The following is a 13,890-nucleotide window of genomic DNA, read 5'->3' as shown; positions in this document are numbered from 1 at the left end:
AGAACACCTCGACAGCGCGGGGGACCTACGCGAGGATCCTGTTCGTGGACAACACCATCATCCCCGAACTCCTCTCCTCCAAGCTTCTCCAGCTCAGCGTCTCGCCTGCCATCTGCCGGTGGATTTAAAGCTGATGGGCAGGACACAGCATCTACATGCACCACCAGCACCGGGGCGCCCCAAGGTTGTGTCCTCTTTCTGCTGCTCTTCCCTCTCTACACAAACGACTGCACCTCAACGCACCCGGCTGTCAAACTCCTGAAGTTTGCAGACGACACTATAGTCATCAGCTTCATCAAAGACTGAACACACTCAATACTGCAGAGATGATCGTGGACTTCAGAACTGCCCTTTATCAGAACTGCCCTTTATCAACCGAATTACAGTGTCTCAGGACCTGAAGTGGGAGACCAACATTAACTGCATCCTCAAAAAGGCGCAGCCGAGGATGAATCTGTCCTGTGTTCATCCATCACAGTCTGGTTTGGTGCTGCCACATAAAAGGACAAACTCCAACGGACAGACTGCAATGGACAATCAAAAGTGATAAAAACAAAATTGTCAGTACCCCCCTACCCACCCTTGAGGACTTGCACGCTGCCAGAACTAAGACAAGAGCATGCAAAATGGTCTTGGACCCTCCACATCCTGGTCAACAGCTCCGAACAAGGCAAACTAAAACAAGCAGACATTCCAACAGGTTCTTCGCTCTTGCCATTAACTTCTTAAACAGTTAACTTACAATTCCATTGTAACATGCTGCCAATTTTTGTCTTGAGATTGTAGTCACATGCGTGTCGGGCCAATTATACATTACTCGTGCACTCACTGTTGTAGTGTCGCCACGCTGCACCATTTGTATATCTCTTGTTGACCAATAATGGCCACTTATGTGCTTGAGACGTATCTGCACCATTTGCACAATAGACACTGTTCCACATTATCGCACTACGAGTCACTTTAAACTGCTTAAATTTCTTGAAGTCTCAAGAAATTCGCACAATGGTCACTGTACCAGACTATTGATCTATTAGTCATTTCAAACTGCTCTAAATTGCTATAGGACTCTGCATCATTTGCACAATTGTCAAAAAGCGTTATAGTTCTTGGTGTTCTGGTTCTAGGAATTCTGTTTCCGGGGGGTTTTGTTATGGAAGTTGTGCTGGGTGTTGTTGTTGTTCTGGGCTTTCTGGTCCTTGGAATTCCTCGTTTGGGATTTCTTGACATTGCCAGTCTACTTCCAAGGCTACTTCTGGGTCTTCCAATAGTATGTGTTCTCGTTTTGCGATTTCCAGTAGAATGCTTCGATTGTCAGGACGAAGGCCTGCCCGTTCCGGAAGAGAGTCCACCTTAACGACGTCTCCAATTGAACTGGAATGAAACATACCTCACTTTTGTCTCGTTCAGATTTTGGTCCAAATATTCAAAACAGTCCAAAATGATGGAATATGCAGATGTGTGTAATGAAGTGTCCAGTGCACACACATGTATGTACTGTATACCAGTGTTGGGCAAATTACTTTTAAAAAAGCAATTAGCTCTTAGTCAAACAAACTATCAAACTAAACACTCGTATCTCAAATCATCTTTCCTCATTTAAATGAATGGAATTGCCATGAATCCATTCCAGCCCCTGCCTCCAAAACCCCAAATCTTTATGTTTGTGATCTATAACAAGAAAAACGGCACTCTGCAATATTGTACTTTATAAAAACATAGGACTAATAACATAATTAAAGAGAATATAAACAGGTTGTGCATCATGATTTCATGGAGCAATGCAACTCATTGTGCTCCTCCTTCTGGTGTGCCCACTTTGGCCACCGGGAGGCAGTATAATACAGTCATATAGACAAACGAAGAAGTGTCATCACTACTCTCAGTAACTAAGTAAGCTGCAATAATATCAGCCATTTTTTCAGATAGGATAAAGAATATATCCCTGTATTGTTATATTATCTGCCTATATGTGTTGCTGCACCATTTGTGCCAAAATATATCGAAATATTTTGTTTGGCAGTAAATTTTGAGTGAGAGCAGCATTAAATATCCTGAAGCATCTTTTTGAACAATTGTTCACCATCTGTCAAACTGCTGCTTATCGTGAAGTGACTTGACATGAGTTTACTGCCACCATACAGCGCTTGTATCACAAGTTTGCGCTTGCAAGTCAAAGCAAAAAATTGGCCAGATGACGGATCGTATCTTATCTCAAAAGAACTTTTAAGTCGGGTCACTTGTATCTCACAGCACCACTTTATACTGAATATATCCTCTAGAGTTTTTTTTTTTTTTTTTTTTTTTTTTTGGGTGGGGGCAGCACCTCACGACCTTAGTGAGGCTAAGCGGTATGGAAAATGGATATAGTATAGTATAGACATGTATTGTATGGAGACAAAGTGTTCTGTAAATTGACTGTCTGTTGTACTAGAGCGGCTCCAACTACCGGAGACAAATTCCTTGTGTGTTTTGGACATACTTGGCAAATAAAGATGATTCTGATTCTGATTCTGACAATGGTTAACAAGGAAATAGCAAACAGCGAAAATTATGGCCACTAAAAAAAGTTCACAATTGCTGGTAGATTTCACAAGATGGCGACAAAGCACTACTTTTTATCTGAATGAAATTCTTCAGCTCACTTCAAAATTGTTCATTAGTTCCAGGATGCCTTCAAATTATACTTTAATTGCTTTGGCCTGAGCGCAAAAACAGCAAAAAATGGATAGTTTCCACACAATAAATCTGCACCGGCTGAACCGCGAATATGCAGGGGTTCACTGTATTGTAGAGATACCATCGATATACAGTATATTGTGTATATATCGTGTAGTAGACCATGGATTGTTGTTTTTTTTCCTTCTTCAACTGGGTTCATCTTGTGCTGGTGGAGGCAGCACTGTGCTGTCTGAACGCATGTTATTAAACACATACAGTACATATACTGTATACACACATTATATAGGTATTATTATAAACTATATAAAACACACTGTACTGTATATATCCACACGACACTTTTACTTACAGACATTTGCTAGTTGTCTTCAGGTACTGTCCATCCATCTTTATGCACACAAGACCATACATAGGGTGCAGTAATAATTGTAGTTTATATTGTATGTGAATTATTTAATATAAATGATGTACTAACAGTAATAAACATGTTTAGTAATTCTGTAATATTTGCGCGAAGGCTCACCAGTTACATGAAGCACAAGGAAGGCGAGCATCTTATCTGAAGAACACACACACATGCGCAAAAAAGCAAGATTTTGCAGAGCGTAATCGTTTTTGTCGTTTAATGTGGCCTCACCATTGACTAACGTGAAGGCCGCATCTTCTTCTTGTTGGCATTCTGTGTGTAGCAGTCTTCCTCAGTGACGCTCTTCCTTCCTTTTTATATTTTTCTCCTCTTCTCAGTCATTTGTCATCTTATTTTTATTCAACATGAATTTATCTTGATGTTTGAAGAGTGAGAGGGAGTTTGCAGTTCAGCTGCACCACATGGCCCTCATGGTGGACAAGCAGGAGCGGCCTCAGCCCGGAGCTGGAAAGGACCACATCAGCCAGATCAACGAGGTCAGACCACGCAATGAAAGCAATGCAAATGGATGGCTGTCTTAAATGGTGTATTGCTATTTATGTGCATATGTCTTTATTTTGGGCCATTGAATGTGATCCATCTAGAAAAATGGTAATCTATAGTATTGTAGTTTATAAAAAAAACATACAGTAGTAAAATAATTCAATAGAATGTGTAGAATTTAACAGGGGGCAGTATAATAGAGTCATGTAGACACAAACAAGTAAGTTTCACCACTATTCTCAGTGACTCACATTTAACTTGCCTTTAATGAAAGCTCCTTGATAAAACTGACATTGTGCAATTGTGAGGTGAAATGAAGTAAAACACCTTTCAATTTGCATAGATCTTTATTTTAGTAGAATCTATAATTGACATCAATTAAATAAAAAGAAGAAAACAAGAGCAAACAATCTTTAAATTACAAGAAAATTACACTGCACCATTCATGTAGTACAAAAATAGGCCTTATTTAGAGTTTTGTCCCAGGTAAGCCAAGTCATTCGTGTACAGTATTCATAGGTCACACGCTTAAGGTACTGTGTACAGCCAAGGGGCCGGGAACCTCGCGAGGAGATCGACGGGGGTCATCTGAGGCCGCCCCCGAACACATTTTATGTATGCTGACCAAGCATGTGCGCACATGGACGTGCACAGAACCGATTTCAGCCCTTAAGTTTAAGAAAATGGGATACATTCTAGCGCCTTCCTTCACAGCAGCTCAACAATACAAGGTGTTGCAACAGAGATGACACATGATGACCAACCACGCACACAACACACACACACACAACACATACACACTACTGAAGTGAAAAAGGACTTGATGGGCAGACTGACAAGTGACAAATCTTAAGACGAGACAGACAAAATGATTGTCTTTGGTTCTGCCAACGTATTGCTCCTTTTAATTCGAATCGGACAGAGACTTCACAAGCTCCATTTGATTGAAACCACAGAAAAGCCTCTATTCTGTCAATCTGCAAGTCTTGAATGTTCCGAAAAGACAGTTCAGCACATTAAGCCAAATATTCGAACTCACTTGCTGCCAATTCACAAATCAAAAAATGTGATGCAAGCGGTTGAAACAGTGAACTTGTGCGTTGGACGCACTCTCTCACTTCAGAAAGTTCTAAAACTGAGCACTCGAAAGCACCCAGTCAAAGAGGCAGACAACTACTCAAAACAATTTGTGCCATTTGCACACGCTCGACTATTACCTCTAATAACAAAATCACTCCAAATTGTAATTCTAAAAGAAGTTCTTGGAAGCAGTTTTGGTGCCGCATTAGCTCATTATGCTTTTTATACGCTTCACACACTACCAAAAGTCTTTTATCTGAGTCCGTATAGCATTTCTAAATTATTATCCTACTTAAAGCCTAAATGTCAGTAGGCACTAATGTAGATCCAAGATCAGTCCTGTGCAGCCACATCAGGGACAAACACCTCTGCAATCACATCTGCACATGAACCAAAAAGACTACGGGAGGGCCTTTCGACACAAGTGGTTAGGTTTAAATGGATTTATTTTCTGTGCCTGGCTCTTGCTCTCTAAACAGGGAAATTGATTGTCAGTGTCAGAACAAAAAGTCTTAACCTCAAGAGGAACCATCGAAAGAGGATAGTACAAACGGCACAAACAACGTCTCGCCAGCAATCTCGATTTAACGCATAGATGCGGGCCGACGGGACCGAAAAGTCAATCCTTTGACCCGTCCAATTCCCCAAAAAAGGATTTAAAGCCCTCCCTGTGAATGCTAACTTGGAGACTACATTTGACACTGCATCCTAAAAATCAAATGATACGCCAATCCTGCTTAATATTTCCAAATTACTTCCAGCTTGCGCATGTGATGGTGTGTGAAACCATGCCGAGTGATAAGAGGTAGATATAAAGGGTGAGCAGCTGCAGTTTTGTATGCATGTCATCACCATCATGACAACCTCTCAGCAATGTTTGACTGCCAGATGGGAGTGGAAAAAAAACCTCAATTCAGTGAAGCTAGTGAACAGAGATCAATGGATTTAGATTTGCTACAATGCAGTCAATCACGAGATGCACATTTAAAATGCAGCACAGAAGAAAAAGACTGAAAATCAACCTTCCCCTAAGGTAGGTTTTATAAAAATATATATATATATATATATATATATATATATACATCTCTCTCAGTTTCTGCAGCACCAATCAGAATCCAACTCCATTGTTGGAGGGGCTGATGATGGAGATTCACTTCAATTTAGAATTGATGCAGAGATGTTGATGAGATGTGCAGTTTTAACTCGGCTTAAAAGAGAGCAGGAATATGAGCTGGAGGGGGAAAATGTCCCTGTATATTTCTCTTCCACAATAAATGACAGACATGTACATTAGTGTCATTTCTAATTTGAGGCATGAGCAATTTGTCTTTGTAGTGCTAATATGCCCGGGCCAACGGAACGTATTGATGTATTGGTAATGAGTCCAATCCTTCAGCAGATGAATTACAAAAGTAATAGCTGCTCCGGTGCCGCAGGGTTGATCAGGTACATTTGTACGATAACATTATCACATGTGATAGCTGCAAGGTTAGAAACTATTTGAGGCTTTTATCCCCCCCCCCCCCCCAACTTGATTCTGACAGCTGTGGGAACCCATGTGTGGCTCGCATTGCAGTATAGAGACATCTGCAAGGTGCTGTAAAAGCATCACCTATCATCTACACAACATAGATGACACACCCGTTGACAGGTGACCCAGAAAAAAAAAAGATATGAAACTCCCGAAGCATTTGGGATGTTGATACTTGAGAATCTATGTTTCCGAAAAGTTTGTCCTTACTTGAAAATAGACTTCAGTAACTAGTGTATTGACAGATTGAACACTCACGTGCAGGACGGACACTGGCACGCTTGTGTTGCTCACATCAAACAATCTCATCTGGCTAATGCAGACACACTGATCAAAAAGGGAAGGAGGAAGAAAAGCAAATTGTTTTAGTGGAACAATAGGAGCTGGAGAGGAGGGTGGGGACGGACGCACACTTCAAGTGACCCAAGGGAAGAGGACTTGGAGGAAGAAATGTGGTCTCATAGAAGTGTGAACACATCCTGAGCTCCAATGGTGCAGCGACTTCCTGTCAGGCCCTCACACAGGGGAAGTGTAGGCTAATGGGAACCCACGAGAATGGAGGCTGAAGAATCGGGACGAAAGATAAAACCAGAGAGCAGGAAAGCAAAGACACCCCAGCCCTGAATTATCAAACAATTGGTGGCGAGGATTTAAAAAAAGCAGGGCAGAAACGGAATGTATTAAAGAGCACTTTGTGTTTTGATAAAGGCAGTCCTCTCGTTTTGGACGTCAAACTCTTCGTTTTCCGAGTCCGTGTTGGCGCCGTCGTCCCCCCAAACTGTCGGGATGCCGCGGTACGACACCACCCTGTTGCCACCCAGGCTGAAGCTACCCGCGAGGCGGCCGCCGCCGGCTTCCAGAGACGGGAGCTTGACGAGGGCGCCCGAGCGCAGCTGCAGCAGGAGGAAGATGCCAGCGAAGGCGGCCATGATGGCCATGCAGCTGAGAATGGCCACAGTCATAGGCAATTGGGAGCTGAGCTGGGGCTGCAACCCAGCGTCCCCCTGGCCCGCCACAAAGACACCGGGGGACTCGCGCATGTACTGGGTGATGCGATCACAAGTGCCGGTGATGGTATTGAGGGATCTGTGAGGAGGGCAGGACAGGCAGGCCTCAAGGCTGAGGCTGCTGCACGTCAGGCAGGGCGGCAGGCACGGCATGCAGGCTGGGACTGAGGCTGGCGAAATATAGTTCCCCACTGTGTAGTTGAGGGGCTGAGAACCCACGGCGTAGCCTGTTGGACATTGTGTCACACAGCTTTGCATGAAGAGGTAGTAGCCAGCATTACACTCTGCAACACAGAAAAGCACAGGAAACTCAAATAAACAGAAAGCTGCAGAGAGACATTTTTCTCTATATCAATCCATACGGATGAAAAAGTGAGCTAGAAACAGTACACTCCATGATCTTCAAACACATTATTAGCCCAATCTAATAAGAGAACTACGTCAAAAACTCTCGCTTCCTTAAGATAATTATGCTTACTTTTGACAGAGATATTAATAGCATTATTCTTCCTTTCATTCAGATAAATATTTGAGAGCATTAACAACTGTTCATGTCAATGACGCATGTGACCCTTAAAAGCTTTCATCTTTGCAGCCCCCAAAAAACGAATTGTGATACTGGTAAATTGGTAACGATAATACGTTCTGTCATTAAGAGTGAATGCCCGCATATAGCGCATTTCATGGACAAGGTAACTCAATGTGCTTTTGGATGATCAAAAGCATTTGAAAAATAAAAAAGCAACTTAAAAACTTTTAAATACAGAGAGAACAAATAACATTAAAAACAATTTACAGCGCAGGATAGATCATTTAAAAGTTGTTTAACGCTCTTTTGGGGGAGTTCAGTCAGAAGACCATTACAATAGTCAAGTCTACTTGAGATAAAAGCATGGATGAGTTTCTCCTGGTCTGCTTGGCACATGCAAGCCTTCACTCTGGATATGTTCTTCAGCTGGTAAAAGGCTGTTTTAGTGATTGATTTGATATGACTGTTGAAAGTAAGGTCGGAATCTATCAACACACCAAGGTTAGGGACTTGGTCAGTGGTCTTTAAAGAGAGTGACTCCAGGTATTTACTAACAGCAATCCACTTTTCTTTACTCCTAAAACCAATTATCCCAGTTTTGTTGTCATTTAATTGACGTTTAGGCTCATCCAGTTGCTTATCTGTTTTAGACAGTGACACAACACCTCAACTTGAACAGTAGTCATCTGGAGACACAGCTAGATCACTGTGTGTCATCTGCATAATTATGAAAAGTCAATACTGAGGTTCTGAAGAATTTGACCCAAGGGTAGCAAATACAGGCTGAACAGAAGATGCAAGAGCTGATACATGTTTGCTAAACTGTCTGCCTAATTACTCTGTTGGCAGTGTCACTCATGGTGTTAATATAATTAACATGAATCAAGGTTAAGTGGTAATTTCATGACACAAAATTAGTGGTCCAGAATACAGATTCACAATACACATTACAGTCCTAAAACTGCCTCTGTCGAAAGCATCCAGCTCATGCTGGCTATCATTATCATTATGATGTAGTGAGAATTACAGTGGGCCTGAAGCATTCATACAATGATGACAGAAACGTTGATTGTGTGCACACAAATAGCATTTGTGTGAATGCTCGGCTCCCTCACAAGTAATACGTTTCTGATGGTAAAATTGAGCATCGTCCTGCTATATGCGCCATGTGTTTGACTGGAAGTTAGCTGGGATAACCTCAAGCTCACCCACGACCCTGATCATGATAAGCGCAATAGAAAATGTATGGATGGATTGTTTTTGTTCATGGAGTGTATATGAAGCCAAGTAAAATCATCACCGTTAGAGTAAATGCAATTTACAAAAGGACCTCACTAGTGTGGATAAAAAGAGTGAAAACTGTGGTTGAGAGACCTACAATGCCTTTGAGAATATCAGACAATAACTCAGGTATACATAATGTCAATCAGGTGACCCGGGGAATGGTTCCTGGTTTGGAAGCCTGTCAGTATGTCATTACCCATGTCTGCCTGTAGGAGCCACACTGTCACTGTGTCAGATAATAGCTGGTTTTCAGGTAGCCCTCGTCTATGGAGGTATTTGGATTGGATAGGAGACACCAATATGGACCTGATTAGAATAGTCTGACAAATCGCTTGAAGCTATCAGGAATAGTTTTCGCTTGTGGTCCTGACTCCGCCATCTGCCTGGGACAGGGGAGGCCCCCTGTGGTTCAGTCTGTTCTCAGCCATGTCATGTATTTTAATCTTCTTTTTAGACTATAACTGCTTTTACATATGGGGCAGTGGGGGTGGGATGGCCCAAGGAATGGGGGTCAGAGACTGCAGTTGGGTGGGAGGGAATGGCTTTTAATACCCGCTGTGTGAAGCACTGTGTGTATATTTTTTTAAGTATAAAAGGTGCTATATAAATACAGTGTTGATTAATTGATTGTAGACAGGTGGCTGTATGATGTACTGTACTGACGTGATACAAAATGATGAGTGAACCTAACATGTTTCATATTGCCCCCCACAACAAAGACAAGCTTATCACTTGTCACACACACACACACACATGCGCACACACAGTCTTCTTCATATGAGCACTGGGAAGAGATACCATCTTACCAAGGCATGTCTGTTTGAGGTCCAACGTCTTACACTTGCCGTTTACAGGCTGAGAATCATCACGGGGGCCGGTGCCATATAGCACCAGGATGAACTGGGTTAGAGTGCCTGAGAAGAGAGATGAGCCAGGAGATATTTCTATATATATTTATATAAAGCTTTCATGAAAAAAAAAAAAAAAGTGTTCTTGGAAAAAGTAGGCCTGTCAGTCAGAGAGGCTCAAGCTCCCGAGGGTAGATTTTGTTCAAACATATTCTTTAGAAGACTCAGGATTTTTGCCATGGAGTGACAGAAAATGACACTTTGAAAAGAGCAGCAATTTTCAGACAAGCCAATGTCCCTTTATGCCTAATAAGAGTATTTGTGAGTGGAAAAGAAAAAAAAAAGTGTGGGGGTCTTGAGAGGGTCATCTTGACTGAAAGTCTCCTGAGTAAAATCTCCTGACTGAGGATAGCGCTGACAGATTTTAAATTTGTTCTCTTTTCATTTTTGTTTTTTAGCTTCTGAATACAATGTTGGGGAATGACTGAACCAGCTACTTCATGTTTACTTTGATAAAGTTATACAAAATGAAAACAAGCAGCAGTGTTTCTTCCACAACTCCATCCAGAAAATAATGAGGTTTAGTTTTAGGAGGAGTTCGATTTGAAGTGGTCTCATTGACTTATTTATATCATGGTTGTAGATGACTGCAATATATCTCATGTGATATTCTCAGAACATTCAAGTGGGTGGATAAAAAGCACAATTTAGGCGTGTAGTTGCTCTACCAATCGTATTTGTAAAAAAAAAAAAAAAAAAAACATTCAACAAAAAAGCAAAATCCAAGGAGATACCATTTCATTTCATGTGTAGACTTCAACTTCAGTGGTGCCTTGAGATTTAAATGCAAGCCGTCCGGAGGATTTTTTTGTCTTCTGATAAGAGGCAAAGTTGTATTTTCACACCCTCACCACTAGATTGTGTCAGCAAACTCGCCAACATCCGGTCACCATCAATTTGCATTGGTTTCCTTGCAGTGAAAGGACAATAGTTGGTGGTTGTAATTCACCATTAACTGTCCCATGCCATCAAAATCCAATTTTCACACTGTTTTATGCATACGATATGTCAAATTGAGTCCGAGGCATGGTTTAAGTTTGACAGCTATACGGTTTGTCAAATGTACGCAATATCTGATTGCATGCAAAAGGCAGAAAGACATCCCGATATTTGAGTACCTGCCAACTTGTTCGTGGTTGGTACCCACCCAGTCAACACAGCTTTGGAAAATGGCTGAACGACAACGCACTTGTGTCTTACGCAAAGACAAAGTTTTACTTTGCATCACCTGCGAACCTCAAAGGAGTTTAGGAATAAATTACATTAAATTTTGGGGGGGAGAAATTCCCAAGTATTTTGGCACCGGAACTGTGCTGTGTTAGGCACACTTTGTGGAGGACGACTTCGTAAACTTGGGGGAATACAGCTGGGGGTTTTGTGTTGAAATGCCATCCCGCAGGTTGCCCACCTAACCACCAGCCTTAAGTACTTTTATGAACACAAGGAAAATCGTAGTCTAAAAGTCATATTCATACAACATCACATCACCAGTACATTTGGACAACGCTAGCATGAACAGTCCATGTAACATCTGCAGCTAGAGCTATCTATCGATATCATGTCAGATTTAGGCTATAGCTTCGCAGCTAACATGAATACTAATGTGACAACTCATCTTCGGTAGGGTAAAACTAAGGTAGGGTAAGTCTCATGATGGTCTAAACCCAGCTCATGTTTCCTACTAGTAGACGAGCAATCTAACGCTTGGTAAATTATGCTTCACAATGATAGGATGAGCCAACATCGAAGTACACTATATTGCCAAAAGTATTCGCTCACCTGCTTTGACTCACATATGAACATAAGTGACATCCCATTCCTAATCCATTGGGCCCACCCTTTGCAGGTATAACAGCTTCAACTCTTCTGGCTGTCCACAAGGTTTAGGAGTGTGTTTATGGGTATTTGTGGCCATTCTTCCAGAAGCGCATTTGTGAGGTCACACACTGATGCTGGAGGAGAAAGGCCTGGATCTCAGTCTCAGGTATAATTCATCCCAAAGGTGTTCTATCGGGTTGAAGTCAGGACTGTGCAGACCAGTCAAGTTCTTCCACACCAACTCTCTCATCCATGTCTTTATGGACCTTGCTTTGCACGCTGGTGCACAGCAATGTTAGAAATGGAAGAACTGTACCCACAAAGTTGGGAGTAAGTAATTATTAAAAATATTGGCCCCTTAGTTCCAGTGAAAGGAACTCTGAAGGATTCAGCATACCAAGAGCTTTTGGACAATTAATTTCTCCCAACTTTGTGGGAAGAGTTTGGGGTTGGCAACATGACTGTGCGCCAATGAACAAAGCAAGGTCCACAAAGACATGGATGAGAGAGTTTAGTTTTGATGAACTTGACTGGCCTGCACAGACTCCTGACACCAACTTCATAGAACATCTTTGGGATGAATTAGAGTGCAGACTGAGAGCCAGGCCTTCCTGTCGCAGATCAGTGTGTGACATCATGAATGCGCTTCTGGAAGAATGGTCTCTCTCTCTCTCTCTCTCTCTCTCTCTCTCTCTCTCTCTCTCTCTCTCTCTCACTCACTCACTCACTCACTCACACACACACACACACACACACACACACACACACATACACACACACACACACACACCTTTTGAGAAGAGTTAAAGCTGTTATAGCTGTAAAAGGTGGACCAATGTCATATTAAACCTTATTGATTAACAAAGTGATGTCACTTCTGATCACATGTGAGTCAATTCAGGTGAGGAAATACTTTGGGAAATAAAGTGTCTCAAAAAGTGACGTCATTATGAACGCTTGGCTGCCACAAGCCAGTTATCCCAATGGTAACTGACAACTGCTTAAAAGCTGGCTACTATGATCATAGCCGCCAAGACATAGTCTACGACCAATCAGAGCAAAGCTATTTTTTTCCATATTCAAATTAACAACACTGACGAACATAAGAACAGTCATCCAATCAGAGAAAAACTTATTTGCATATCCGATATTAATGAGAAATAAAGTTGTCTCATCTGCCAGGCGTTGTGGACCAACTAGAATAGCTTGAAAAGGAGCATCCTGGGCATTTCCAAGCAAAACCTGATAAAAGCACATCAAAGATTACCGGTAATAATTATTAAAAAAAAAAAAAAAGCGTGGCTTGAGACCCTAAAGATGGTTTGCCAACCACCAACAGACAGAAAAAGAAGAACAAGGAAAGACAATACTAGCTGTGGTTTGTGCTTGCATTTTCCATATTTACAGGTTATCTGGAGAGCAAATGTTATAACCGTTTTATACAAGACTGTTAAGTGCATTTTTTTCTAATGAAAAAACAACCCAAAAAAAACTTTGGGGGGCTGGAACAGATTGATTGCATTTCTATTCATTTCAATGGGGAAAGATGATCTGTGATACGAGTGTGGTTACGAACAAAATGTGTATCTCAAGGCACCACTGTACTTTTATAAACACACTGTGAACAATACCAACATCAAGTTATGATGAAAACAAACATGCTGTCTCATCATGCAAAAAATGCTTTACCGTAGTCACTGGCCCCTGCTACATTCTCAATCTCCAGCGTCCACTTTCCAGAGGGGTTCTCATCCCAAGAGTGGGTGGTCATGAAAGCCCAGGCATTAAAACCCTCTGATGAGTAGTCATGAGGCCTGCAGGAAGAGGAAGCAAAAAAATAAAATCACATAGGCATGTAAACAGACTGAACTGACCTGTTTGTCAATGTGTACAGCTGTGTGTTGGTACCTGGGGTGAAGCAATGTTGAGCGCGTGCCGGCAGGACTAATGAGGTGGATAGCCAGGTTGCCCCTCCGGTTGTACGACAGGGTGAGCCGAGCTTGGACGTGTTCCAGTGAGGTCACGTGACTGTCGCTCCCCAAGCAGGCTTCCACGCTCTTGTTTACTGATAAATGGCCGCCAATGTTTCTGACAAAAAGATGCCAAATGAAGGCAGAGGTATGTGATTTGATGTACCGTAATTT

The 13,890-nt window shown here is 41.9% G+C and overlaps 1 protein-coding gene across 4 annotated transcripts in view; it reads right to left on the bottom strand.

Moving 5' to 3' along the window:
• Positions 1–3,917: 3,917 nt before the first annotated feature.
• The window catches only part of furina (furin (paired basic amino acid cleaving enzyme) a), a 92,064-nt gene continuing 82,091 nt past the window's right edge, over positions 3,918–13,890 (bottom strand). For all 4 annotated transcript variants that reach the window (XM_061665729.1, XM_061665723.1, XM_061665740.1 and 1 more), the window contains exons 13-16: positions 13,655–13,834; positions 13,436–13,560; positions 9,827–9,934; positions 3,918–7,491 (exon numbers count right to left, since the gene is read on the bottom strand). In XM_061665729.1, coding sequence (XP_061521713.1) covers positions 6,881–7,491; positions 9,827–9,934; positions 13,436–13,560; positions 13,655–13,834 — 1,024 coding nt within the window. In that variant the 3' untranslated portion in view covers positions 3,918–6,880. The remainder of the gene's footprint in view (positions 7,492–9,826; positions 9,935–13,435; positions 13,561–13,654; positions 13,835–13,890) is intronic.

This window comes from Phycodurus eques, chromosome 2, assembly GCF_024500275.1.
Source record: "Phycodurus eques isolate BA_2022a chromosome 2, UOR_Pequ_1.1, whole genome shotgun sequence".
In the NCBI taxonomy this organism is placed as follows: domain Eukaryota; kingdom Metazoa; phylum Chordata; class Actinopteri; order Syngnathiformes; family Syngnathidae; genus Phycodurus; species Phycodurus eques.
The sequence above is the reverse complement of the archived record's forward strand: the minus strand, read 5'-3'. Positions and strand labels throughout refer to the sequence as shown.